General features: G+C 37.8%; 1 protein-coding gene across 2 annotated transcripts in view; it reads left to right on the top strand.

Annotated features, from left to right (window-relative positions):
* The window catches only part of nfatc3a (nuclear factor of activated T cells 3a), a 218,208-nt gene that overhangs the window by 157,538 nt on the left and 32,971 nt on the right, over positions 1-27,699 (top strand). For both annotated transcript variants that reach the window (XM_028809336.2, XM_028809338.2), the window contains exons 4-6: positions 2,727-2,926; positions 3,482-3,654; positions 14,234-14,374. In XM_028809336.2, coding sequence (XP_028665169.1) covers positions 2,727-2,926; positions 3,482-3,654; positions 14,234-14,374 — 514 coding nt within the window. The remainder of the gene's footprint in view (positions 1-2,726; positions 2,927-3,481; positions 3,655-14,233; positions 14,375-27,699) is intronic.

Below are 27,699 nucleotides of genomic sequence, written 5' to 3'. Positions count from 1 at the left end.
TGATATAAATGATTCAAAAAGCACTTTTATTGATTTTGAGATCTGCAGAAGCAGTATGCTGGTAACAAATGTAAAAGAAATACCTTAATGAATGAACTTCTAAGGACTATTTCAAAGTTTAATTTTGATTACTCAATAAGTCATGCTTTTTTATTTTGCCAAGGTATGTGTATTTATTATTTCTTTTAGTGTTTGTCAAGTTAGCTCCCAACTTTCTTACAATAAAAAGTCCATATTCATGTATATTTTTGAATTTTATTTTATTGACTATAGTTTCATTAAAATGAGCATAATACATGGGTCAATAAAATAAACTGTATTATGTTTTAAATACTCAGTCTAGCTATATTCAGATATCCCTACCCAATGTGACTAAACAAAACAGAAATTATGGTGATGTTATTTATATTAACTGTTTTGTTAATATAGTGCATTTTTGAATAAAAGCGTACTAGAATTTAAAAAATGTTGCTTTTTACCTCATATTGTGAATTTAATTGTCTCTAATTTTAAATGTAATAGAACCTAATTTTTCCATTGTGGTATGGTAGGCTAGTTAGGATTCTGCAGTGTCTTTTCATATACAATTAGTGTTGCAAAGAGGGGTTGTAGGTGATTTTTGCATGATGTGAGAACAAGAATCAGATGTTTGTCCATCACAAAACATCATTTTTCTTAAGTATCTTTTCCTGACTTGTTTAAGGTATCACTAAATATCCATTACATTTTCAAAGCTATTTCAAAGCATTTGTACTTGCCACTCACACAACCTACTTTAACATTATATTCTTTTTTTATTCTGTACAAAAGCATTTCTCTAACAAACCATTCAACTATTTTTCAGTATGTTACTGTTTTGTAGCCTTTTTTTTTTTTTTTGTTCTTTTCTTAGTTCATAAGCCCATCTCACACATGCAGGTGTCCGAGGAGTTTACTAGTAAATTCTGCAATGAACAAAGCCAGTGTCAAATTTTCTAAGGAACCTGAGCCTATAATTTCCTAGTTCAAATCCTTGTATAATTCTTGTGAATTTCCTGGATCAGCACATTTGTGTACATAAAGCTGCAAAACTGCTGGATTATGCATAAGAAATGTCACTACAGAAACACGTAAGATGCATTAACATTAATACGCATGAACCAATCATATTGTTAAATAAAACATGGTTTTGCACAATTTGATTCACACCTGCTGTTTTCTGCCATCATAGGGGAGTACCCAGGTTGCAGTAAAACAGGGAATGCGTACAAACTGAGCTTTGTGCAACTTTCATGAATACCAAACACTGCAGTAGCACATTTCTTCGGATCCTGTCTGCTTTACATTTGGCTTTACTATTTTTCATTTTTCTCTCTATAGTATTGTTTATGTATGGAATGCAACTTTATTATTGTTATTCATGAAAAAAGCACAGTTAAACAAGCGACACAGATTTCTTATGTCAGACTTTTTAAATATAAAACTTTGAGACCCTTAGTCATCTAGTGTTCATTATGACTACTATATGTATTTGATTTCACTTTTAGCATATTTTGAATCTGCACCCAGCATGAGCATTAGTATTTTGCATTTGTTTGAATACAAAATTGAGTACAAATGGTTATGCATTGAATATAATATTTATTCTGATTTTTTATAACTAGATATCATTCTTATACTTTGTATTTAATATTATATTACATTATTTTAATTCGCAATATAATCATGATTTAATTCAAAATATATAACTTGTATATCTTTTTGTATAGAGTATAATATTAAACATTACAGTTGAATGTATAATCATGATTTGATCTAGATTAAAAATAAATCACAGATGTATATACTTTTCTGAGGGAATCATAGTTTGGAAAATGTAGATTTATTTGAATTACTGTGAATACATTTTACAGGATGTCTTTGCATGACTTCACTGTTATTCTTTTTATAGAGTCATGCATTCCACCAGTATATGAAGGGCCCAATTTTGTACTTCATAGTGCACAATGTAATTTTAATTCTGCAGTTGGGACCAACATTTGTTGTGATGGAGCAGTATTATACTGTACCTTCACATTGAAAATGGGGGCTGCGTTAAAAAATAGTCACACACAGTCCTCAAACCTCAAGTTCATTGGAGAAATTTAGATTATGCTTTTAACATGCATACGGGCTGGAGTAGGTAACTTTGACTTTGCTTCTGTGTCAGAACAGGTGGCAGCAGTGTTCTAAAGTCTGCCCTGTATTTTTAAGTTTTATCCTTTTAAACGCAGGCATGTTAATGTCAGATTAAGTATCCAGTATTATGGGTGATGCTGTATATTATTTTTTGCACTGTATTTACTCTTGGAGAGAAGGTATTCAGGCTGTAAAATTAAAATCTAAGTGCAAAGATCTGTGTAACACAGCTAAAATAACATTGTGGTTTGTGCATTAATTCTAAAGGGATTTGTTGTGCTTTGTCTGGAGCGTGTTATGATTTAATTAATATGAAGATAATACTGTTACTGAAGCAATGAAAATTACTGACAGAGTTAAGTGTTACTGTCTCTGTATAGAATAATCCTAATAAATCCTAACTTGTTATACTGCAACTTGCTTGAATAATTCCACATACAGTATTCCTGTATTTCTATTGCCTGAATCATTACTTGTGCAGTTATATAGGTTAAAGAATTTTTAAAAAGTGTAACTTTATAGTGGGAAGTAATGAAGTATGTTTTTTAAATTCATTCTTTTTCTTGCAGCTTCTAGGATATAATGAAAAAGCAGTGAACCTTCAGATGTTCATTGGAACAGCAGATGATCGCTACCTAAGACCACATGCCTTCTACCAGGTGCATAGAATAACTGGGAAGACCGTTGCAACAGCCAGCCAGGAAACCATAATTACTAGTACAAAGGTCCTCGAAATTCCTCTTCTCCCTGAAAACAACATGTCAGCCAGGTACTTGTCATAAGTACTTTAGGATTCCATTTTTCATCCCTGAGCATGCATTTCTTAAAGCCTTAACAGTATAAAAATAGCAGTGTTGCCCAAAGAATTTATGGTGCTTGGACTGTAATGTTTTTCACTGAAAATTTTATAGAGTTTTAATTGAAACCAATAGCAGAGCAAAGGAAAAAGGAAAATATGAGAACCCCAGATGAAGTGCGCCTAGAGATTAAACTCTTTTTCCATAAATTCAGACATGGTCTGTAAATTTTGAATACTTTATTATAACATCACATCTTTATTCCATGGAAGAATTAAGCATCCATTTTCAGTTAGATATATGATAATAATAGTTAGTTAATGTTAGCAAGGCAGGAAATTGTAACCTCTGGGACTTCTTTGGTAAAGTGTCCTTGTCGATGTATTTATTAGCTTTTGTTTTTGTGTATGTATCTGAAAACCCTATTAAAAATTTGCAATTTTAATTATGAAGCTCATTATATTTTCAATATACTGTATTAAGTATGATTTATAGAGGAATTTTTCTATTTTCCTTTTTTTCTATAGCATTGACTGTGCCGGCATTTTGAAATTAAGAAATTCAGATATTGAACTTCGAAAAGGTGAAACAGACATAGGCAGGAAGAACACCCGTGTGAGAGTAGTGTTCCGTGTACATATCCCACAAGCTGGAGGAAAAGTGCTGTCCTTACAAGTGGCTTCTATTCCTATTGAATGTTGTAAGTTCTAAATTTCAGTAATATTCTCTTTTAAAATTTACTGTGCTGTTTTTGTGTCTCTATTGCAATATTGATAGAGCAAACTCCTGCAAACATGTACTGTATTTCTTTGCTCCAACACACACCCTTTTTTATAAAGTGATTTTAATCTTTTCAGTGGATCAAGATGAGACATTTTATGTGTCCATGTTATCATTTACTTAAGAAAGTATACTCTGTCTTAAAATAAATAACATCTACTACAATTAACATTTTAGAAATGTATTACTCAATTACTATTATAATTTTAGTTTCAGTATATTGCATATGTGCCTGTAACAATTTACTAGACTTTACAACACCCCAGTTCAAAAATGAATTAGACACGATCTGTATTGGGTCAGTTGATTACAGTTGTGGTTAATTCAAGTATATCTTTAAAGAAATGTTTGAAATCACCCAGAAATATTCATGATTTTAATGACATTTTTTTGTCAAGGTACTATTAAATTGATTTAAAATATAGCCAAGACATTACTAATGTTTCATTTGGCTGTTAGTTCTTGAAGTGACTGATTTATAATGTATTCATTTTCATACATCCATTACTCCAGTGTCCTAATGATAAACTGTTTTAGGTCACCCTTAATTAATAAGATTTACATGCAAATTGGTCATTAGAGAAACCTGGGTAAATGTGTTAGCATACCTTAAACATGTTATTCTGTTCAGTAAAGCAAATAAATTGTCTTTCCTTGCTTTTCTAAAGTTCGACTCTGGGTTCAAAAATGAATCGGCTTTCTCTTGAAACACACCAGTTTGCCAAGAAACTGAAGAATTCATAAAGTTGTCTACTGCTGTCTTCAGAAAAGAGGGTAAACTGGATCTAACCAGTATAGAAAAAGAAACAGCCTAGATGCACAACTCCACTAGATTATAAGTACATTTAAAAGTTTGAAACATTCCTTTGAAGTTCTGGTCCATGTTGATATCATCACATTACTTAATAAATTCATGCCAAAGGATGTGTTGTTTTGTACTCGGATCAAGTGACTGAGAAGGCCACTGAAGAACACTGAAGTCATTGCTTTGTGACATGGTTCATTATCATGTTGGAAATAGCCATTAGAGAGTATGGGTAAATTGTGGTTATGAATGGGAGGACATGGTTAGCAACACTTACTTATATTGCAGCATTCAAGCAATGATTGACTAGTATTAACAGGCCTGAACTGTTAAAATAAAACATTCCCTACACCATTACACCGCTACCAGCCCTGGACTGTTGACACAAGTTATTTTGAGTGATTCATACTGTTGTCGCCGGATTTTGACCTGATAATCTGTGTGCTTTAGCAGGAATTGAAACACATCAGACCAGGCTACATTTTTTCAGTGTTCAACTGTCCCTGTTCTGTTTAGCCTATGTCCACTGCCTTCAGTTCTTAGCTGACAGGAGTGGAAAATGACATGGTCATCTTCTGTTGTAGCCCATCTGCCTCGAGTTTCAATGTGTTGTACATTCTGTTCTGTTGTACATTTCTACCCACCACTTTTGTACACAGTAGTTATCTGAGTTACTGTAGCCTTTCTGTTACTTCGGGCTGTTCTGACCATCCTCCTCTGCCCCCTCTGGTTGATTTCTGTTTTTTCACACCATTCTGAGTAAACTCTATAGACTGTTATTCATGAAAGCACCAGCAGTTGCAAAAATACACAAACCAGCCCGTCTGGCAACAGCAATCTTGCCACAGTCGAAATCACTCACATATTTCCCTATTCAGCCATTTTACCACCTACTAGGAAAATGAGCCTGGACTTGGCCAGACTCCAAGACCAGGCTGTTTCTAATGAGTTTGCACGCAGTTTGTGTGAGGAACTTTCAGGTTTGGAAATGACTGCCGATCTTATAATGTGATGCGGGAGACTTTCCGTGACAGGACCCTGAAGGTTGCTGAGGGTTGTGTTGGTGTTACCGGTGTTCCCAGAAGGAGATGTTACATCTTGCAGGGCACCCTGGAAATCATCGAGAGGAGTCGCAGTGCACGGCTCAATGGCAACTCTGGTCTGTACTGGGAACTGAAAAGGACTGCTCTGAGGGCAGATAAAGAAGCATTTGTTAGAGGAATCTGTGAGCAAGTGACACACCATCTGTGGTCTAGCGACCCACGTCCTGCTTACAGAGGAATCGAAGCATTATGCACATCTGAATCTGTTCCTCTGAGAGTCACAGTCAGGGCAGCTGACGGGACGGTCCTTACGGATGACACTGCAGTTGTGACCCGCTGGGCTGCCTACTTTGACCAGTTGTTCAAAGCTGATCCTCCGGCTAGGACGTTGGATATCTCTCGGTTCACAGTTATTGAGGCTGATCGTCCAGTTAGCTGTGAACCACCCAATCTCACTGAGATTGCACAGGTAGTGAACCAGCTGAGGGGGGGAAAGGCTGCAGGGATCTGTGGTATCCGGGGTGAACTTCTCCAAGATGGTGGTAAGGCTGTCCTCCTGGCATTGCAAGCAATCTTTGCTTCCATTTGGGAGACAGGCATCATCCCAACTGATTGGAAAACGGGACTTGCCGTCCCTATCTGGAAAGAGAAGGGTGATCACCTGGGTTGCAGCAACTACAGGGGGACAACACTGCTCTCGGTGCCGGGTAAGGTACTTGCTAGGGTCATCCTCAATAGGATCCGTGATCACTTGCTCACCTACCCACCTACCAGCAACCGGAACAGTCTGGTTTTACGCCTAAGAAATCTAACCATCGACCGTATCCTGGCACTGAGGGTTCTCATGGAGTTCAAACGCAAATATTGGCAGAGTTTCTTTGCAGTCTTTGTCGATTTTCGCAAAGTGTTCAACTCAGTTGATCGAGCTTCCTGAGGGTTCGCGGGATCCCCTTGAGGTTGCTGGACGTCATGGCCGGCCTGTACACTGGTACTGTAAGTGCTGTGCAGAGTGGAGGCACAACCTCTGCGTTTTTCCCAGTTGATTCTGAGGTTCGTCAGTGGTGTGTTCTTGCTCCTTCTCTGTTCAATGCTTGTATGGACTGAGTGTTGGGCAAGGTCGTGGGGTCCAGCGGCTGTGGGGCATCTGTTGTTGAAGAAAGATTCACAGACCTTGACTTTGCTGACGATGCTGCGATCTTCATGGAGTTAATGGAGGCTCTGATTGGGGTGCTCGAGAAACTGAGTGAGTGTCTGGGCTTGCGAGTGTCCTGGATAAAAACTAAGATCTAGGCCATTAATGACTTCTTGGTCACAGCCATTAGCAGTGTGTCTTTTTGCGGAGAGAGTGTCGACTTTGTTGAGAGGTTTGCTTACCTTGGCAGTGACATTCATGTGTCTGGTGACTCTTCTTATGAAGTCAGTAGATGGATTGGGAGAGCATGGGGGGTCATGAGGTTGCTGGAAAGGGGTTTGTTGCGCTCCCGATATCTATGCAAAATGACGAAGGTCCAACGTTCTCCCCAGAAATTTTTTCCAGCCGGGTGGCAAGAAAAAGTAGCCGGACGGGAAAATTTGGTGGTGAGGAAAATTCAATGTGCACTATTTTTATTAGTTAATTATTATTAAGTATGTTCCAATGCTCAATATGACTTCCTTTTTTTAAGGTTTGACACTTGTGCCAGAATATTTTTATTAAATTTAAGAAGTATCCAATTCAGGATCCTGCAACCCTAACAAAAATTTTAAATAACAATTGTTATGCAATAAAAAAAATATGGGAAACCTAATGAAGAAAAATTAAACAATATTCTTCAAAGCCAACTTGCATATGCAGAAGGTGTCTTCAGTTAAATAATTATTCTTTTCTTCCTAGAGGCCCAGTTGTCTGCAGCTTTTCCATAATCAAAGTCCCCAGGATCTGGGCCCTCCAAGGAGATCAGCATGAGATTATTTAGCGTGCTTTGATTCATGCGATTTCTCAAACATGTCTTGATCCTTTTAAGGGAAGAAAACCCCCTTTCACATTCAGCTGTGCTCACTGGGATCACTAACCCAATATGACCTAGTTTGGCTAAATTTGGAAACGACTCTTTGAGCTCTGATGTCGTTGCCATTTTTAGTAAAATCTGTTTTGGACTGAAGTCTTTGTATGATTGACTTCTGCTTTCATATTTTAAAATTGGAGGGCTACCATTATTGGAGTAATGATCGAAAAGAATTTCAGCAGACTCGCTTGAATCGTGAGCTTCTGCATTGAAAACTTTTGAAAAGCTGGAAATAATTGGCACGTCAGTGAATCTTCCATCTAGGTGCTTGACAACTGTCTCTAGGTATTTATCATATATTGCAGTTTTGAATGACATTACATCACTCTGTGTATAAACAATGCGGAGATCTGACCATTCTTCTGCCAGACAATGATGAAGGCTTTGAAAATATCTCCCAGGAGTGTCTTTCAACTCCATGATGGACAATTTTGTGGCGAGCAAAATTGGCTGAATTTCGGTAAGATTGACATCTTGCATTTGCCAAGCCTTAGATAAGTTGGACAACAAAGGTAATACGTCTGAAAGCATCAGCAGAGAAGAAACAAAATTGTATGTTTTAAAACATCTTCTTAATCCTTCAGCTGTGATGTCTTTTCATTCAGTGGCCTCTCTTTCCAGCGCAACTATGACACTCGTCATACACTGTCATAGTTTCTGTACTGCAGAGTCATGAGACAGCCATCTAGTGTCACTGGCCATTTTCAGCTTAATCTGGGGGATGTTCAGAATATCTCCGCTTTGCCATCAATCATATTGCGGGTTGATAACTAATTCTGACCTCTTTAGTGACCTGACAAACATATTTAATGTAAATAATTAATTGCTTTACAACTGAGATGTCTGTGGTTTCATCACACAGAATAATGAAAAAAAATTTCAGTGTGTATATTTTTCAGTATGTTAGACTTTATTCCTGATGCTAAGACATCCAGCAGCTCTTGCATTACTCTTTCAGAGGTGTAATGTGCATTTTTAGCAACATTGAGATGTTGTAAAAAGGAACAACCCATTTCTTTACAGTGTTCCAACAGCTTTTCAAACAACATTGTATGTGGCAACTTATTTTTTGCCAACCAATGCATGGATCTTAAAGCTCCCACAAAGGCATCTCTCTGTAAGTTATTTAACACAGATACAGATCTTTCAATTTGACCGATTCCAGTTTGCTCTAGTACACGCTTACCTAAAAGGTCAGCAGAAGACTCAATATGCGTTTTACTTTTTTCATGGTCCAGCAAGCTTTCTTTTCGAATTCTTGTGTATGACACGTTTACCCAAAGTAACTCCCTCCTCGGGGGGGTGTTTGTTTGAATATTTCATGCACAATGAGCACCACATACCATTTTCTTTCACCATTAGCCAATCAAAATCTTTAAACTATTGTTTGTTTATGCCGGATAAGCGGTACTTAGATTTATCAATTGGCAGAGTGTGTGCTGAAGAGATTTCCCCTGATAGACCAGCCTCTGCAATGTCTTTGTCTGAAATTGCCACATCAGGAGTTGACGCTGCACCTTCATTAGTTTGTGGCATCTCTTTTCTGAAAAAACTGAGCAGTGTTGTTTTCTGAACACGTTTTTTTTACTCATGTTGGTAAAACGTTTGGAAAAAATTAAAAGTACTTATGAATAAGACTTTTGAGTGGGAAAATGGGAGCCTGTTGGATATTCAATGCACACTTGCACTACGGCAGGGCAAGATATGAACAAAAAAAGGAATGGCAGATGGGTCACTTTAACAAAACCCTCAGCAATTCAGTGACAAAACTTTTGCTCAGGATACAGTGTGTGCTGCAAGCGTTTCTGCACACTTTTTTGCAATATGGACGCAGGTCCGAATATGAGCAAATCTAAGAACAGCAGATGGGGTCAATTTAACAAAACCCTCAGTAATGCAGAAAAAAAAACATATGCTCAGGGAACAGTGTGTGCTGCAAGGATTTCTGCACACTTCCAATATGGACGCAGGTCCAAATATGAGTATATCTAAGAACGGCAGATGGGGTCACTTTAACAAAACCCTCAGTATGAGCAAATATAAAAATGGCAGAGGGAGTCACTTTAACAGGAACCACAGTGAGTGCTACAATGATTTTTGCACACAGAACACACCTAATGCTTAAACAACTGTATATATATTGGTTTGCTATGTACTGAACAAGAAGAGAGCAGCTGTACGCTTAGCACACAGACTGCACTGACATTGAGAACAGTGATGTCACTTCCTGACGCCCTTTTTCTGATATCTGACAGGCTGGTTCCATTAGTCTTATTTATTTTATCAGTCCTCCTCTTGCCCGCACACCTCCATGTCCTCTTTGCTTGTGAAGTGCCGCCTATTAGCACGTACAGCTCCCTCTCGCCCGCCCGCCCACCCACCTCTCCATACTCCTTTCTACTGTATTAAGTTGCTCTGCCCCCGCTATTACCATGTACAGTCCCCTCTCGAAAGCCCACCTCCCCATACTCTTTGCTTGTGAACTCCCAGAGTGCCCGGCTAAAAGACGCTAGGGAGAACACTGAAGTCTTTAGAGTCCTGGTGCTTCCTGTCTTGCTATATGGTTGTGAGACATGGACATTATCCAGTGACCTGAGATGAAGACTGGACTCCTTTTGTACTGTGTCTCTCCGAAAAATCCTTGGGTACCGTTGGTTTGACTTTGTGTCGAATGAGCAGTTGCTCATGGAGTCCCGAATGAGGCACATTACCTGCATTGTGAGGGAGCGTCAGTTACGGCACTACGGCCATGTGGTGCATTTCCCAGAGGGTGATCCGGCTCGTAAGATCCTCATTGTTGGGGACCCAAGTGGCTGGACCAGGCCAAGGGGTCACCCACATAACACCTGGCAGCGGCAGATAGAGGGTCATTTCCGGAGGGTGGGACTGGGCTGCGTGTCTGCCTGGGGGTGTTGCAAACCAAGATCCCAAGTTGTTTCGTCATGTAGTGGGTGCGGCAAAGCACTGTACCAGTGCATGCTCCCCAACTTGACGACTTGCTGTTTGATGTGGACATTAACTAAGCTCCTGAACTGTTTCCATGTGATATTATGCATTGCTCTGCTGCCACCTGACTGGCTGATTAGATAATTGCAAGGATTTCTGCATGATATTATGCATTGCTGTGCTGCCATCTGACTGGCTGATTAGATAATTGCAAGATAACCAGGTGCGTGGGTGTTCTTAAGAATTTTCCTATTGAGTGTATTTGGTTATTAGTGGTGTAAGAAAAGGCGCTATAGCGCCCGACCCGACAGAGTGGACATGGGAGGCACGTGTAAAATAAAAAACTTTTATTCTTCTTCAGTTGAAGGGCACGTCTTCCCGTAATCCCTCCAGCCACAACACAGTCCCAAGTACAATACTTAAGCAACACCACAAAATCACTCCTCCTTCCACCACCACCACCACCACTCCTCCGCAAGCTTTGTCCTCCTTCCACCTGACTCTGGCTGCTGAGTGGTGGTTGCTGGCTCCCTTTTATTGGGTACCTGGAAGTGCTCCAGGTGGTTGATTGCCGACATCTGGCTGCACTTCTGGGTAAGGCAAAACCAGTGCCCAAAAGGGGCCAGCAGCTCCTGTTGCAGCACCCCCTGGCAGCGCCTGCGGAACCCCACAGAGCTGCACAGAACTCCAACCCCCATGAAGCCCTGGGGGAGTCCGAGGCACCGCTGCAACCCAGGGAGGCTGCCATCTAGTGTCCAGGGGGAGATACTGGGTTTCCCACCCTTGTTCCCCTGGCAGATGTGGTGAAGGGGCGTCCAGGCCAGGCATGGGCCCCAGCCATCCGTCACAGTAGATACTAAGAACCTAGCCTATGGAGGAGAACATTTATCTTAGTTATCAGCTGGTAAATGAGAGCTCCCTGAATGCAAAAACAAAATCAGAAATGTGTTTTCATTGATTGCAGGCATGTGCAAAACCTTGGGCTCCATCATCCTATGCACCCTTAAAAAGGGGAACAGTTATACAGTAGTGCTAACAGCACATTTATTTTTGTGGTGAGTGTTATTTGCCTGAAGCATAGTCCTTGAAGTTCCAGCTACAGCTGCACATAAATATCCTGAACCACTGCAACTTAAAGTTCAAGTTAATAGAATGCTTCAGCACATCTCATTGGAGTCCAAACTGGTATTGTCTAAAAAATTGTATGCAAACCCAAGTCATAGTCTTGGGTCGTGCAGTATACTGGTACTGAAAAACATCATTTTTAAAAAGGTGCAGTGCTCACATTTCAGTATTTTTGGTACCAAAAGTAAACATTAGTTTTCCAACCGTCATCTCCATCAACCACCTGTGACACTCGCAGGACTGATTAGGGGAACCTGCTTCTTGTTTCAGTACAGTCAAGACTTTACTGGGGACCTTCCCTACCTCACCCCCAAAGTTTCAACACAATTGAGAATTTACGGGGGACACCCACGTCCTCATTCTTCAAGATTGAAACTTCTTAACAATGGACCTCTATACTTCCCTGGCTTTAATGTGATCAGGACTCCACGTGTGGAAGCTTCAACGCACACTGGGTGCCCCAAGTAAAATGGGGGGGGGGGGGAGGGGAGGGGTGTAGCATCTGCTGATGGTTGAAAGTTGGTATTAGTATCAAAGTCAAAATTTTACTGAACAGACGAGCTCCGTTAACTCATCTCACATTGTAAAACATCCCGTTAATATAACATCAGCATATTCTTTAAATTGTTTGTGTCATGAAAAACATTTAGGGCAATATAATCCCTCAGATATGCTATAGCATAAACCAGAAGAGAATTCAAATCTGCATCGTTTGCAGTCATATTCATCAAAATTACCTCATGCTACGTTCATTTTTTAACAATTTCACTGTCACTTCAGAATTGAATTGGAGTCATCATAATGCTTATCCCAGGACCCTTTTACATAATAAGCCCCTAGAGCAGATTGTCTCTGTGATGACTGTCACTGATACTATAAAAAGAATAGTTCAAAAGTATGTAGCCTACCCTGTATGTGCAGCAAAAAGCATTCCAAAAGCACCCAACAGATAGTTGCTTTGTTGGCTGTAACAAGCATTACTGGGCTAGTAATAGATCAACCCAGGAAAACCCATCTAATATTTGTACCAAAAATTACGAATAAATTTAATCTCTCACTAACTGCCACTTTCCATTCCTTTACTCAGCACTATACCCCTCGGCTAATGAGAAAAAACTCTAACTTAATACAATAACTGAGATTCACTTTTTCAAATTAATATTTACTTGTTGTAAATTGGAATGCGAGTTAAAATTCTCTATAGGATATTTGGCACAAAATTGTCACTATTAACTTGATTTTTGCACAATAGTTTATTAAGCTGTTATGCAGGTTGGACAATGCCCACAGCCCTACTGAGCCTCAGTGACAAAATGAGATACATAGTACACTCCTGCTTCTCCTTTATCAGTTTAGCGTATGCATGTATATATAACAAAATTTACCATTGCATGAAGTATAGCTCATCTTTTAGGGAGTCCTTTCAGCAGGAGTGAAAATATTAGATAGGCAGCTTCTCCAGCTAAAGTGGAGGCTTTGCATCTCTGTCTGCATTTAAAAATGAAATTCCCTAGGGGAGGAAATTTTGGCTCCAAACCAAAATTTCATTGGCTAAACCCACATTGGGGAGCAACGTTGTAAACCTGAGCCAAATCCCAAAAATGCCTCCTAGAGGTACTTTTCTAGTAAAGCGCAGGTGTGGTCAGTAAATAATGTTTCCCACTGGGAAACATTTTGGAACAAAACTTAGCCTGTGGTCTTCCCTGTACAAATGGGAAATCTGTGCAAAAGCTGATGGAAATACATTGAATGGTGTGGAATTGCATACCGATCAAACACATATTCCGCTCTGCCATTCAACCAAAAATATAGATAAACTGTTTTTGGATTTGATGTGCCAGTATGAGGTGTTGGTCTGAAAAATCATATAATGTAACATAACTGTCTACACAAATTGGAAATATTTGACATTATTAATTTAGTTTTGAATATTCATACTGTAAACATTTATTGAAATTCAGCTATGAATGTGACACCTCTACTAGCAAGAGCTGCATTGGCATACTACATTAACTAAACTAAATAAGCCAAAGCACCAGAACAGCTGTTGAAACTAGTATTCAGAACTATTATGTATTTTTGCATCTCTTATCACATCAGTTGTGCTTTGAGATCAAAGTAAAGCTGAAGCAGAGAGCAAGCAACGACATGGAATTATATGCAGTTTTTGAAGCACTGTAATCTGTAGATGACACGCACTGTCTTTGCAGAGCTGGTCTTACCTATGTGGGCAAAAACTTGTCCACCGCCCTGATGGAGTAGTTTTCTGTTCTGTGCAAAATGATTTCAGTCCAAATGAGTAAGAAAGTTGTGTATACTCATTTGTAAAGAAAAATTTTCCAGCCTAGTCAAGCCCAAGTTCACAATGCTACTTTACTTTTAGGTCAGTGTTCCAAAAAAGACAACGCGTGAAATTAGTATGCATCTATGGGTTTACACCATGAAAGCAGATTATGGTCTGATACCAGTATTTTTATAGTTTTCCCTCATAAAAGATAGAACTTTTCTTTTAAATTGAATTGTTTTCTATCATAGCTCAACGATCAGCTCAGGAGCTTCCACAAATCGAGAAATATAGCCTGAGTAGCTGTTCTGTTAATGGAGGAGAAGAGATGGTGATCACTGGCTCTAATTTTTTTCCAGAATCAAAAGTGGTTTTTCTAGAGAAAGGTCCAGGTAAGCCATTTAATTCAATAGCATGAATTGCCTTATAAACGAATGAAATTAAAAAATATTGAAAAGATTTCATTTTTTTAACAATGAATGGTAAATACTGTAGCTTAATTGAATTTTTTATTGTTTAATTTTAGAGTATAATGCTACTTAATTAATATATTGTAACTAAGCAAGCTAAAGTTTGTGAAATATTTGTCTAAGAGAAAAAACAAGTTTACATTTATGTTTAGCATTCAGAGAAATTCTTACTTGCATGTCAGACATTCAAGCAAATAGTGTTGCTAGTCAAATGCTGACCTTATTGAAATCTATAATAAAATTATTATTTACACAAATACTCTGTAATTAAATACCCTTGCTCTTCAGCTTTTCAGAAATTAGTACAATACATTCATTTGAATAAATATTATTTCTTTTTATTGATTTTCAAACTCATTTTGCAAAAACCCATTTGGATTATTTTTTTTTTGTCTACTATCATCAAAGTTTTAGTAGAGTGTGAACAACAAATTACCCATAGGTTGTTCTTTTGGTTTGTAACTTTAACCATATGGTACATAAATTGTTTTTACTACTGCATAAATTCAGTTCAGTAAGCCATAAACTTTGTTTGGTTGTTTAGTATTTCATGTAGACTTAGAACTCATCACACTTCAAATATATAAGATGTAATTTAAAAAAAAAACTAACTTTTATTTGTGTGTGTATGTGTATATATGTGAGCATTTGTCTATACAGTATATGTATGTATGTATATGTAAATATATTTAGTGTGTATGAATAAAATACCAATAAAACTGCTATAAAGCACTAAATTATAAACATTTATATATCTCTCTAATATACACATTTGAGCATATAAATATTGTTTTATTTGTGATTTTAGCATTCCTAAAACTAGGGGCATTTTGCATATTATACTGTGTACAGTTTAAATACTATGAAAAAGTGGCCAGCACATGCTTTCTCCACATTTACAACATGAGTACAGGGCAAATTTATCAGGGTATATGCAAGATGCCGTAGCAGAGAAAAGTTTCTTTCAAATTTTAGTCCACATTAAGGCAAATATATCATGATGATATAAAACACATAAAATGTAATCATTTTTTTCTTGGTAATTAGAGTTTAGCTTTGTCATTTAAAAACTTAAAGCTCAAGTCTTGGGCTAAACTCAAAATTAAAAAAAATATTAGGTCTCGTCCGTTACGGGAGATGGACGTCTGAAGCGGAGCTCCATTAGAAGCGGTTTTATTTTTTCTTTTATTTCTTATTATCTCAAGGTATCCTGTATTTACCCAGCCTGAGGAGTTTCTATTACATTATATAAACATGAGCAACAAGAAAGGGGGTCAGAAAGAAACAGAAATGAAATCTAAAGCTACATCCAAGTCTAGACAGGCATTAAGCCCAAGTGCAAGGTATGGCCTTTCAGAGACTGACCTGGAGAACAAACAGGCGAAAGCACAGACTCCCCAGCACCCTACTCCGCTGCATCATCTCCTGTCGAGAGTAAAAATGGGAGCAAATGTGCAAGTGATGCAGGTTTCGATAGCTTGCCAATTCCAGAAGATCACTTGAAACTGGAAATGGCCTTGCAGTCCGCGCTTTCATCTACTCCTCAAAAGCCGGAAGCATCGGCTGTAATAGGGCTTGCCACTTCACCTGCAGAGCACAAAAGCTGAAACAATCTGTCTGAACTGAAGGTAATGATCGCAACAATGGCCACGGCCATAAATGAGCTCAAGAAAGACATTCAGACAAATATAAAGAAAGAAATAAATGGCTTGCTCAAGACAGGATAATAAAGACTTGGAAAAACATGTTTATAATCGCTTTGATGCAGCTTTTAAAGGTATGCTGGGAAATATTGAGGAACAAATTCAGGAAAATGTGCCTAAACTGAGAACATTTGCCGATCAGCTGGAAGACATTAAGCAGACATTCACGACTCAAATTGAAACAGCTGAAGATTCGGCATCTACCGCTGATGCAAAAGCAACAGCTGCGAATTACGAATGCAAAAAACTCGGAAACAGACTTGCTACTCTGGAAGGTGGATGCAGAAGGAATAATATTAGAATCGAAGGTCTACCTGAGAATCGTGAAAGTCCAAACCCAGTGAAATTCATAGCTGAACTTTTCTCAAAAATAATTGGAGAGGACTTTAAATCAGACACAGATAGCAGCAGCTTATCGCATACCGGGATCAAATACCTCTAAACGTAGGACTCTTGTTGTGTGCTTCGAGAGATTACAATTTAAGCTTAACGTAATGTCACTTCTCAGACAGAAACAAGAGATTATATTTTAAAATTTTCCCTGATTTCTCACCCTCAACAGCTGCTAAACGTGCTGCTTTTTACAACATTAAACAGTGGTTGCGGAAAGCCGATATCAGATACAGCCTCTTGTATCCTGCCAGATTCATCCATCCATTATCCAACCCGCTATATTCTAACTACAGGGTCACGGGGGTCTGCTGGAGCCAGTCCCAACCAACACAGGGTGCTAGGGTTAGGGTTAGGCAGGGCACACACACACACTAAGAACACACTAGGAACAATTTAGAATCACCAATGCGCCTAACCAGCATGTCGTTGGACTGTGGGAGGAAACCGGAGCACCCAGTGGAAACCCATGCAGACATGGGGAGAACATGCAAACTCCACGCAAGGAGAACCCAGGAAGCGAACCCAGGTCTCCTAACTGCGAAGCAGCAGTGCTACCACTGCGCCACCGTGCCACCTCCCACCAGATTGAAAGTGGATATTCAAGATAAGCATTACATCTTCACCACTATGGAGGAAGCAGAAAAAGAGTTAAGAAAGCTGATCACAACACTTTTTTGAAATATGATTGTGAGTCGCATCCTGTCATGGCATGGCAAGAAAATATTACCTGCTGTCTGATCTGCTTGCAGTGATACTGGTACCATAATTATACATCCTTTTCTCTTCTCTGCCACTTTCTGTTTATGCTTTTAATTACAATTATACACTTATATGTGTATGTGTGGAAGAAATTAAATTAGTAACTTTTTTTTTTTTTTTTTTTTTACTATTCTAAAGGAGACTGTTTAACATCATACCCTTGGTTTATTGTTATTATTATTATTGCATTAGGGTTTACTATGCTTACCCAGCACCACTTTTTAACATCATTCCCTGGGTTTACTATCTTAATATTTCAAGACTGTTGAAGATTATATTTTATGCTTATAGTATTTAGACTTTATCGGCAATAGATATCTCAATTTTTAATCCTCAAACGCCGCTGCTGGGGGGCTTGTTTTGTGTAGGACGTGCTCTGTCTCTAGGTTTGTCGGAGGACTGGGACTTTCTGAAGTAGGGTCCAGCCTCATGTGGGGAGGCAAAATGGGGGGGGGGATAAGGGGTGGGAGAGAAAGAGAGCAAGCTATATCTAATCAATCCTTTTAATCCTTATAATTATAATTACCAACGTAACAATAGGCTGCATGGCAATAACTCCTGGGAAAATTGGAAATTAAGGTCAAAGCTATCTCACTTCCAGTTAAGACTACAAAATGACATCAAAAATTCAGAAACAATGTCTCCATGATGGGACAGTTGACTTTGTGAGCTGGAATGTTAAAGGCCTGAATCACGAATTAAAGAGAAAGAAAGTATTCTCTCACCTAACAGGTCTAAACGCTAAAATAGTATTTTTACAGGAGACCCACTTATTAAGCAAGGATCAGTTCTGGCTGCAAAAATACTGGACTGGCCAAATGTTCCATTCCAGCTTTACAAAGAAAACTAGAGGCGTGGGAATTCTTATACATAGAACAGACTCATTTGTGGTATCAGATGTAGTATCTGATCCTGAAGAGAGATATGTGATTGTCATGGGCAATTTATTTAACTGTAAAGTGATTTTGATAAATGTTTATGCACCAAATGTGGATGATAGGGAATTCATGCAAAATGTATTTACATCCATTCCCAATGTGAACACTCATAAAATTATAATGGCTGGGGACTTTAATTTTGTTTTAAATCCAGACTTAGATCGGTCTCCTGTCACAGGGGTGATGAAATCTAACACTGCAAAGACAATTATACAGTTTGTAGTTGACCACAACTTATCAGACTCCTGGAGGTTTCTAAACCCAATCTCAAGAACCTATTCCTTCTACTCACCAGTTTATCATTGCTACTCAAGAATTGATTATTTCTTTATAAATAACAATTTCTTGCCTACGATTAAATCTTGCAAGTACAACGCTGTTGTTATTTCCGACCATGCCCCTCTGATCTTGGAGGTAAAATAATTATGCCCCACATACTCAACTCACAGATGGTGTCTTAACCCAATTTTATTAGCAGATGACAACTGTACAGAATTTATATCAAAACAAATCAGTTTTTTTTCTACAGACAAATACATCCTCAGAGGTCTCTGCAGGAATACTCTGGGAAACCCTGAAGGCCTTCTTAAGAGGACAGATTATCTCACATCTTTCCCACAGAAATAAATTAGAAACCAAGAAGGTATCAGAGCTAATCAGCGAAATTACTAGAATAGATCAAGAACATACCAGGTGTCCAAGTGAGGCTCTTCATAGGAAAAGGCAGGCTCTGCATTCAGAGCTCAACCTCTTAACAACTAAAGAAACTGAATAACTCATTTTTAAATCAAGACATCATTACTATGAACATGGAGAGAAAGCTAATAAGCTCTTAGCTCAACAAATCCACAATGCAAGAAGTTCGCAATGCAATCCCAGCAATCACCAACACAAACGGAGACAAAATCATTGACCTTAAAAATATAATGTACACATTTAGAGACTACTATAAATCCTTATATTCTACTGAGTTTAAAGAAGACAACACACAATCTAATGTATTTCTGGATGCATTACAGATACCACAAATAGATACTCTTAGTGCAGAGGAATTGGATAAACCTTTGGCACTATCAGAATTACTAGATGCTATAAAGTCGCTTAAGAGTGGGAAAGCAGCAGGCCCTGATGGGTACCCTATCTAATTTTATAAGAAATTCTCCACATAGCTAGCTCCCCTTTTATTAACAACATTCACAGAAGATAGAGACAATCCAATTCTACCTCAAACTTTTTGCCAAGCATTAATCACCATCTTTCCTAAACAAAATAAGGACTTATTACAATGTGCATCATACAGACCAATTTCACTTCTGAATAATGATGTTAAGATACTCTCCAAAGACCTAGCTAGAAGGATGGAGAAAGTGGTGCCTTCAGTAATATCACAAGATCAAACTAGATTTATTAAAGGCCGACACATAGCTTCCAATCTTCGACGCCTGTTTAATGTAATATATTCACCCGCAAAGTCAAACACCACAGAGGTATTATCGTTGGATGCAGAAAAAGCATTTGATAAGATTGAATGGAACTACCTTTTCACTACATTAGAGAAATTTGGGTTTGACCCGAACATTTGTGTATGGATCAAACTACTGTATACCAATCCAGAAGCTTCAGTTTGTATTAGTAACATTAATTCAGACTACTGTCACCACTACTTTTTGTAATCGCCATTGAGCTACTGGCAGTTCAATGTTAAAGGGGATTATCACAGAAGGACTTGAACAGAAAATGTCTCTATATGCAGACAATATGGTACTGTATATATCAGACCCACAAAACACTGTGCCTGCAGTCCTAACAGCAGTTATTTCAAAGATAAAGCAATTTTCAAAGATTTCTGGTCTCAGAATTAATTTGAATAAAAGTGTGCTCTTCCCAGTGAATCCTCAACCATACAATAATAGATTGGACACCTTCCCTTTTATCATTGCAAATCAGTTTAAATACCTAAGGGTAAACCTCACAAGTAAAGATAAAGCTCTTTATCAACAACATTTCGCCGTCTGTATGGAAAAAAATAAGCAAGACTTGCATAGATGGTCAACCCTTCATCTAACTCTAGCTGGAAGAATTAACGTTGTTAAGATGAATATCTTTCCTAAGCTTCTCTTTTTATTTCAAAACATTCCAATATACATCAATAAATCATTTTTAAGCAATTAGATTCAACCCTAACCTAATTTATTTGGAATTTAAAACATCCATGTATCCAAAGAGCGGCCCTACAAAGACCTAACGTAGAAGGTGGCATGGCTCTACCTAACTTTCAGTTTTGTTACTGAGCAGCAAATATACAAGCTATAAAAACCTGGACATGGACACAAATAGATGAACATACACAGGCTTGGTCCGCAATAGAAATAAAATCCTGCAGTACTTCTTTATATTCCCTGCTTTGTGCCCCTATAAATGCAAGTTATTGCCAATATACTAACAACCCAATTGTGCTTCACTCACTCAGAATATGGAACCAATGTAGGAAGCATTTTTTTTTTTATTTTATTAATTTTATTGTAATCATTCCATACATATAGATCAATTTTTACAAAAAATAGGATTGAAAGCAAAACAAACCCCACCCCTGAGAAGGAGAGCATGGCCAAAGGAGTAATACTTAATAAGGCTTGTAAACATGCCTAAGTTAATGAGTTTAATAGGGCAAAAAAAGATAAATGGAGAAGGAAAAGAAAATTCTTCTTATTCTAAAATATTATTGATTAAATCCTGCCAGGTTTTGAAAAAATTCTGTACAGATCCCCTAACTGAGAATTTGATTTTTTTCCAATTTCAAATAATATAAAATATCGGTTTCCCACTGACTTATTAGAGGAGAGTTAGGATTCTTCCAATTTAACAAAATCAGTCTGTGTGCCAAAAGTGTAGTGCATGCAATCACAGTTTGCTTGTCCTTCTCCACTTCAAATCCATCTGGAAGAACACCAAACACAGCTATTAGTGGGTTAGGAGGGATTGTGACACCAAGGCTGTCTGAAAGGCACTTACAAGATTTTGGTCCAAAATGAAGTTAATTTGGTGCATGCCCAAAACATGTGACCCAGTGAGGCAGGAGCTTGGTTGCAGTGTTTGCAGGTTGATCTTGCCCTGGAAACATTTTGGACAGTTTTAAGTGAGACAGATGAGCTCGATATATAATTTTGAGTTGAATAATTCTATGCTTTGCACATATGGAGCTCGAGTGAATTCTCTGCATTGCTACCTTCCACTCCTTTTCTGATATATTAATTAAGAGATCTTTTTCCCATTGTCCTCTTGGATCTTTAAAAGGAAGGAACTCTAATAAAATTTTATAAATTGCAGAAATGGTGTCTAAGTCCTCGAGGTTGAGCAGTATTTTTTCTAGCATAGTGGAGGGTATGAGATGAGGAAAATCGGGCAAGTTCTGTTTAACAAAGTTTCTAATTTGAAGATAGTGAAAGAAATGTGTAGCTGGAAGGTTAAATTTGGAATGTAATTGTTCAAAGGATGCAACGATGTTGTCTATATAAAGATATCTGAGCAATTTAATCCCAAATCTTTTCCAGATATTAAAAACTGGATATGTTTGCGATGGTTGAAAGAGGTGGTTCTCTTGCAGGGGTGCCACAGATAGATTTTCCATCTTAAATTGCTTTCTAATTTGGTTCCATGTTCTGAGTGAGTGAAGCACAATTGGGTTATTAGTATATTTGCGATAACTTGGATTTATTGGAGCGCAGAGCAAGGAATATAAAGAAGTGCTGCAGGATTTTATTTCTATTGCGGACCAGGCCTGTGTATGTTCATTTATTTGTGTCCAGGTTTTTATGGCTTGTATGTTTGCTGCCCAGTAATAAAACTGAAAATCAGGAAGCATTTTAAGATAGAGAATCTTTTATCTGTGGCACCTCTGCACGAGAACCACGTTTTTCAACCATCGCAAACATATGCAGTTTTTAATAACTGGAAAACATTTGGGATTAAATCACTTGGAGATCTGTACATAGACAACATCTTTGCATCCTAAGAACAATTACATTCCAAATTTAATTTTCCAGCAACACATTTCTTTCACTATCTTCAAATTAGAAACTTTGTTAAACAGAACCTGCCCGAGTTTCCTCATCTCCCGCCTTCCTCTATGCTGGAAAAAGTATTGATCAGTTTCGAGGACTCAGACAGCATTTCTGCAATATATAAAACCATTTTACAGTCCCTCCCTTTCAAAGATCCAAGAGGACAGTGGGAAAACATCTCTCTCACTCAACATATCAGAAAAGGAGTGGAAGGTAGCAATGCAGAGAATTCACTCGAGCACCATATGCGTAAAGCATACAATTATTCAACTCAAAATTATATATCAAGCACATCTGTCTCATTTAAAATTGTCCAAAATGTTTCCAGGGCAAGATCCAACCTGCGAACGCTGCAATCAAGTTCCAGCCTCACTGGGTCACATGTTTTGGGCTTGCACCAAATTAACATCATTCTGGACCAAAATCTTTAAATGCCTTTCGACAGTGTGATGAATTAAGCTCACAAACAAAGCATAAAGGTTTGGGGATTAGCCCCTTGTAATATTTTTTTCTGGTCAAAATGATAAAGTAACTTAAATCAGACATTCGACGACAGTGCTTGTTTCTGCCACCCTTTATATAGTACAAATTATTCAAAATGGCTACAGGAAATGATTAAAGCAGGATGTGACGTCATCAATGGTGGTCGGTGGTGACGTCATCACTGGGGGACTGGAAGTGACATCATCAATGGTGGTCAGTGGTGACGTTATCACTGGGGGACCGGAAGTGATGTAGTAAACTGGAGCCGGAAGTATTGTTGGTTTTGAATTACATTCTGTGAGGGTATTTGTTTCATTATTTGTCGTCTTTATTTCTGTAAGGTCAGAAAGAGAGGCATTAATACCATCATACAACCCCCCCATCTGATAACCATTCACTCACCTCTGGGCCTTTTGATTGCCTCCTAAGTGCACATGTGTGACAAACAGCCTTGGTGTAACAATCCCTCCTAACCCAGCTGTGTTTGGTGTACTTCCAGATGGACTTAAAGTGGAGAAGCCAAACAAACTGTAATTGCCTTTACTACACTATTGGCGCATAGACTTTTAAGTTTTACTCTGTTGGCCATGCTCTCTTTCTCAGGGGTGTGGGTTGATTTGTTTTCAGTCCTGTTTTTGTAAAATTGATCTATTTGTATGGAATGATTACAATAAAATAAAAAAATAATTTTAAAAAATAAATTAAAAAGTCTTTTTTTTTTTTAAAGTCCTAAATTTATGTGCCAAAATCTGAACTAGTGTGTAGTGGTATTGGAATTGGCTGTATTGATATCGGTTTCAGAAACTGAACTTCAAAAGCTCAAAGATGAATAGTAGGGATTCACCCAAAACCTAATCAACTCTTAAGACTATCAAGTGTAAGTTGTTCCCAAAATGTGATCAGACTCAGTCCATTTGTTTTTAATTTAATGTCCACAAAATGTCTACCACAGAAAATGCTCAAAACATGTTCTAGGAGTATCAAAATTATTTTTTGATTTAATAATATTTCTGAAAACAATCTTCCATATATTAAATAAGCAGAAGGTAAAAAAATATGTTTAAATTTAAAGGTAAATTTTTTTCTAAAACAATTGCTACTTGCTTATAGTGTATAGTCCCTGGAAGCATAATGCCATTTTTCTGCACGCACTGTGAGGACATTCTCCATGCATGCCACAAACAAGTTAGAAGTTGTTTTCAGGGAAAATGCCATGGAACATTATTCTGTTTTTCTTTGACTGTTATTGCAACCACATTGCTAAAAAAAAACTTAATTTTTATTACATTTTTCTGTCACAAGTGGAAATATTCCTGCCTCAACAGATGTTCTCCTATTAATCACAGACAAGTGATTGAAAGTACATTTACTCTGTCATCAGATTTGCTAAAGTTAAAGAATACAAATTCATTAGTCATCAATGCATTTGTTTGCAGTTTGATTTATTTTGATTTAACTAAGATCTTTAATTGAATGTATAAAAAAGACAAATAGTTAAGGCAAATATAAGAAAGGCTAAGGTGATGTAGAAGGGGCAGGAGAGCACAGAAGTTCTGAGTGCCTTATTGTGCAGGAAGTGTGGTAAATATATTTGGAGGACTTGGTTCATGGCACAGGCTGCTTTGTAACTAACACTCGCTTATGAAAAGTAGAATTCTGCCAGTTGTAGTCTCTGGCCAATCGAATGGTGCACCTTTGAAAAAGAGTTTTGTTTTTGTTGCTGAATGTTTTTTTGATGCTCATTTTTTGATCATTGTGCAATATTTGCAAATGTTTCCCCCACACCACTTTCCTTGATCCCTTGATGTTGTTCCTTATAGTTCATTAACAGTGAAATATAAAAACAGGATTAGTGCTCACACACTATGATGGCCCTTTATTAAGTACACCTAAATAATGACAAACTGGTCCTTCATTTGCCCTTGGAATGAACTGAATGGACCAGCATGTAGATTCAAGAAAGTGTCAGAAGAGTGACAAATTCTGCTTCATGTTGACTGTGCCATGGTTGTTGCAAATTGATGGTAAATTTCAACTCTGAATAAGTTGCTCCATCTAATTTTTAATACATTTAAATTCATTTGGGGAGTCTTGTGCATAGAGCATCATCCTCTTGTATTAAAAAAAACACTTAAAATTTATAAGTTAGTACACTCTTACCATGCAAGGATGCAACAACAAGCAACTTGTTCAGATATCTTGTTACTTATAAATGTTGCTGTACCGTTATAAAAGGATCCAACCTGTGAGGTGTCCCAACATCTTTTTACATTATCATTAACAGGCAGGATGAAACCATTAATTTGAAGGCGTAGTCTTACCTGGGTCCTCCAATTAGCACAATACAGTAAGAACTGCAGAATATCTGTGTAGGTGATTTTCTTCTAGTCTTCTAGTGTCAAACAAGGGGGCTCCGCCCCCTGCTCGCATCGCTCGCCTACCCCCAGCGTTGGGTATCCTGAAATACATTAGTCGACCCAAGCAGCACATTATTCCTAACTTCACTCCGCAGTAGTGCCACTCACAATATGGCGGTGACGCCTGTGCCTTCATTCCGCAGTAGTGCCACTCACAATATGGCGCTGTTCGCCTGCGCCTTCCGTACTTTATGGACCTGTGGGGCCTCCGTAGCCTCTTCCGTTTGAATCTGGGCTGCAGCGCAGAGGCCTCTTTTTTGTGTGGCTGTGTGGGTAGTCGTTAGCCATGGGCGCGTTTTTGCTTCATTTCTCATTCTCGGCAGTTGAGCTCTTTCGTTTTTGGGCCATGACTCCTTCGTGCGCGGTGGATACGACTTCGCGTGCGGTTTATGAGACGCGCGCTGTACGTGCCTGCGCAGTATGTCTCATGGTCCCAACGCCGTGTACCTGCGTCCATGCCATCCGGTTTACCATTCTCGGTTAGTAATATGGATGATTGCATACCTTAACCAAATGCAACTGCATCTTGCAACTGGTATGCCACAGTCATGTCAAGGTACAGGTTATGCATTCTGATATTCTTCTTTTGGCACTAGTTCAATACTCCAATGTTTGTTAACTGACTGTTGCTTATCTATTACTATGTACAAATGTGTTCACTTCTGACAGCACTTTCATTACCAGTCTGTTTCTGTCCACAAGATCTTATTTATTTATCTCATTTAACACACATTTGGCGTGTTGTCACAACAGTGCCTTTGCTTTTTCTTGAATGAGTGGAACCACATAAAAACTGCTTTTTCGACATCTTCAAATGCAGCGGTTTGCATATGTTTGTGCTGAGGAGGGTGACAATGAGTTAAATTCCAATGGATGTTTTTCAAATGTTAACGAGCAGTAAGTAAAAAGGTATCACAGAAAACAAACACCGCAAAAAACAGTACAAGGAAAGTTCGAAGAAAGAAAAAAGAATTATAATGTTTCTATTCAAGGATCATTTTGCACAACTGAGCTGTGATCACAGAACTAACTGCTCTGTGGATGATTCATTCAGGCATTTCAAGGTCTTTCATTACAATGAAGTGCCCAAAAGTATCTGCTGAATGTATTTCGTAGTAACAAGATTTCTATAGACTCTGTCATATGGGGAAACTGCTGGGACCGTAAAAATACTTTGTTGTAATGAAAATTTTTTGCAATGATATTTGTTGTAACAGAATTTGACCTGTATTATATAGTGAACTTTTACTTAAATATCTCGTTAATATTTACCACTCGCGTTAGTTTTTGCTATTTTTGTTTTACTAGTCATCAGACAATTTTTTCATGCATGAATACTAAATAATAATATGACCTATAAATCTGGTTTGGGTTTGAAGGAGCCAATAAAAATCTGAAAAGTTGAAAACAGCCATTTGAACAGTTTATCAGCAAAAATTGTACATTTGTATTTTCATAAAGATTTAGATTTGTACAGGCTTTGTTGTAATCTTTACATTTTTAATATCATGTCATGGCTTGCATGTTTGTACTTTTTTTTCATCTGGGCCATAGTGCTTTTAGTGAATTTTAATTGTTCTAACCACAGTTGAATGGTTCCCATACATGATCTCAGTGTGTACATTTTGTTTATGGTTCAATAGTTGCACTACTTCTTTGTGCTTATGACACAACACCTGACCTGCCAAACATTCCCTTCTGTGACCTTGGGGAAATAATGAGTTAGTGAATTTTGAACTGGTGAATTGTTACCAAAAAAATCACTTGTTTTTACTCTTACTTTGTTAGAGCACATGCACACCACTGTGATGAGATTGAATCTGTTACTTGTTTCAGATATATACAGTAGATCTACTGATTTTCACTTTAGTTGTTTGCTGCAATTGTGACATTAAAATATAAAGAACTATGTTGTATGGCTGTAAGAAAGAATGTAGTCATGTCTGTGATTGGTTTTGCAGTGTGGTGAACAGTGTTGTTGAAAAATGGATGGTGCAAAAAAAAGTTGTAAAAGTTAAATACTTGGCATTAGTAAATGTAATATTAATGTTTTAAAGTTCATTTTTTCTGTATAAATATAGCTTTTTAAATTTTGGCTTCATTTTAAAATATCAATGTTTTCTCTGTAGTTTGAGACATGGTTCCAGAATGTATTTACTTCTGTTATTTTATGTCATGGCTATCCTATAAAGTAAACGGACATTGGGTCTGAAATAGCTGTTGAGCCAGTTTACAGAAAGCTTTAGCAGCTGCACAAATTAAAATTGTGCCCCACATTTAATGTTTATTCCTTGAACCACCTTTAAAGATGGTTGACAGTAAACACTTGAACAGATGTTACATTGTTACCTAAATGTAATTCCAAATGTGTCAACAGCCAGAGAAGTAAAATAAATTCTTATTTGTATTTCACAAACTCTGTTTTCTTCCTACCTTGATTTAATCATATTACATTTTTGTAGCATTGATTAAAGTAGCCCATCATAAACTCAT

This window comes from Erpetoichthys calabaricus, chromosome 9 (genome assembly GCF_900747795.2).
Source record: "Erpetoichthys calabaricus chromosome 9, fErpCal1.3, whole genome shotgun sequence".
Taxonomy (NCBI): Eukaryota; Metazoa; Chordata; class Cladistia; order Polypteriformes; family Polypteridae; genus Erpetoichthys; species Erpetoichthys calabaricus.
The sequence above is the reverse complement of the archived record's forward strand: the minus strand, read 5'-3'. Positions and strand labels throughout refer to the sequence as shown.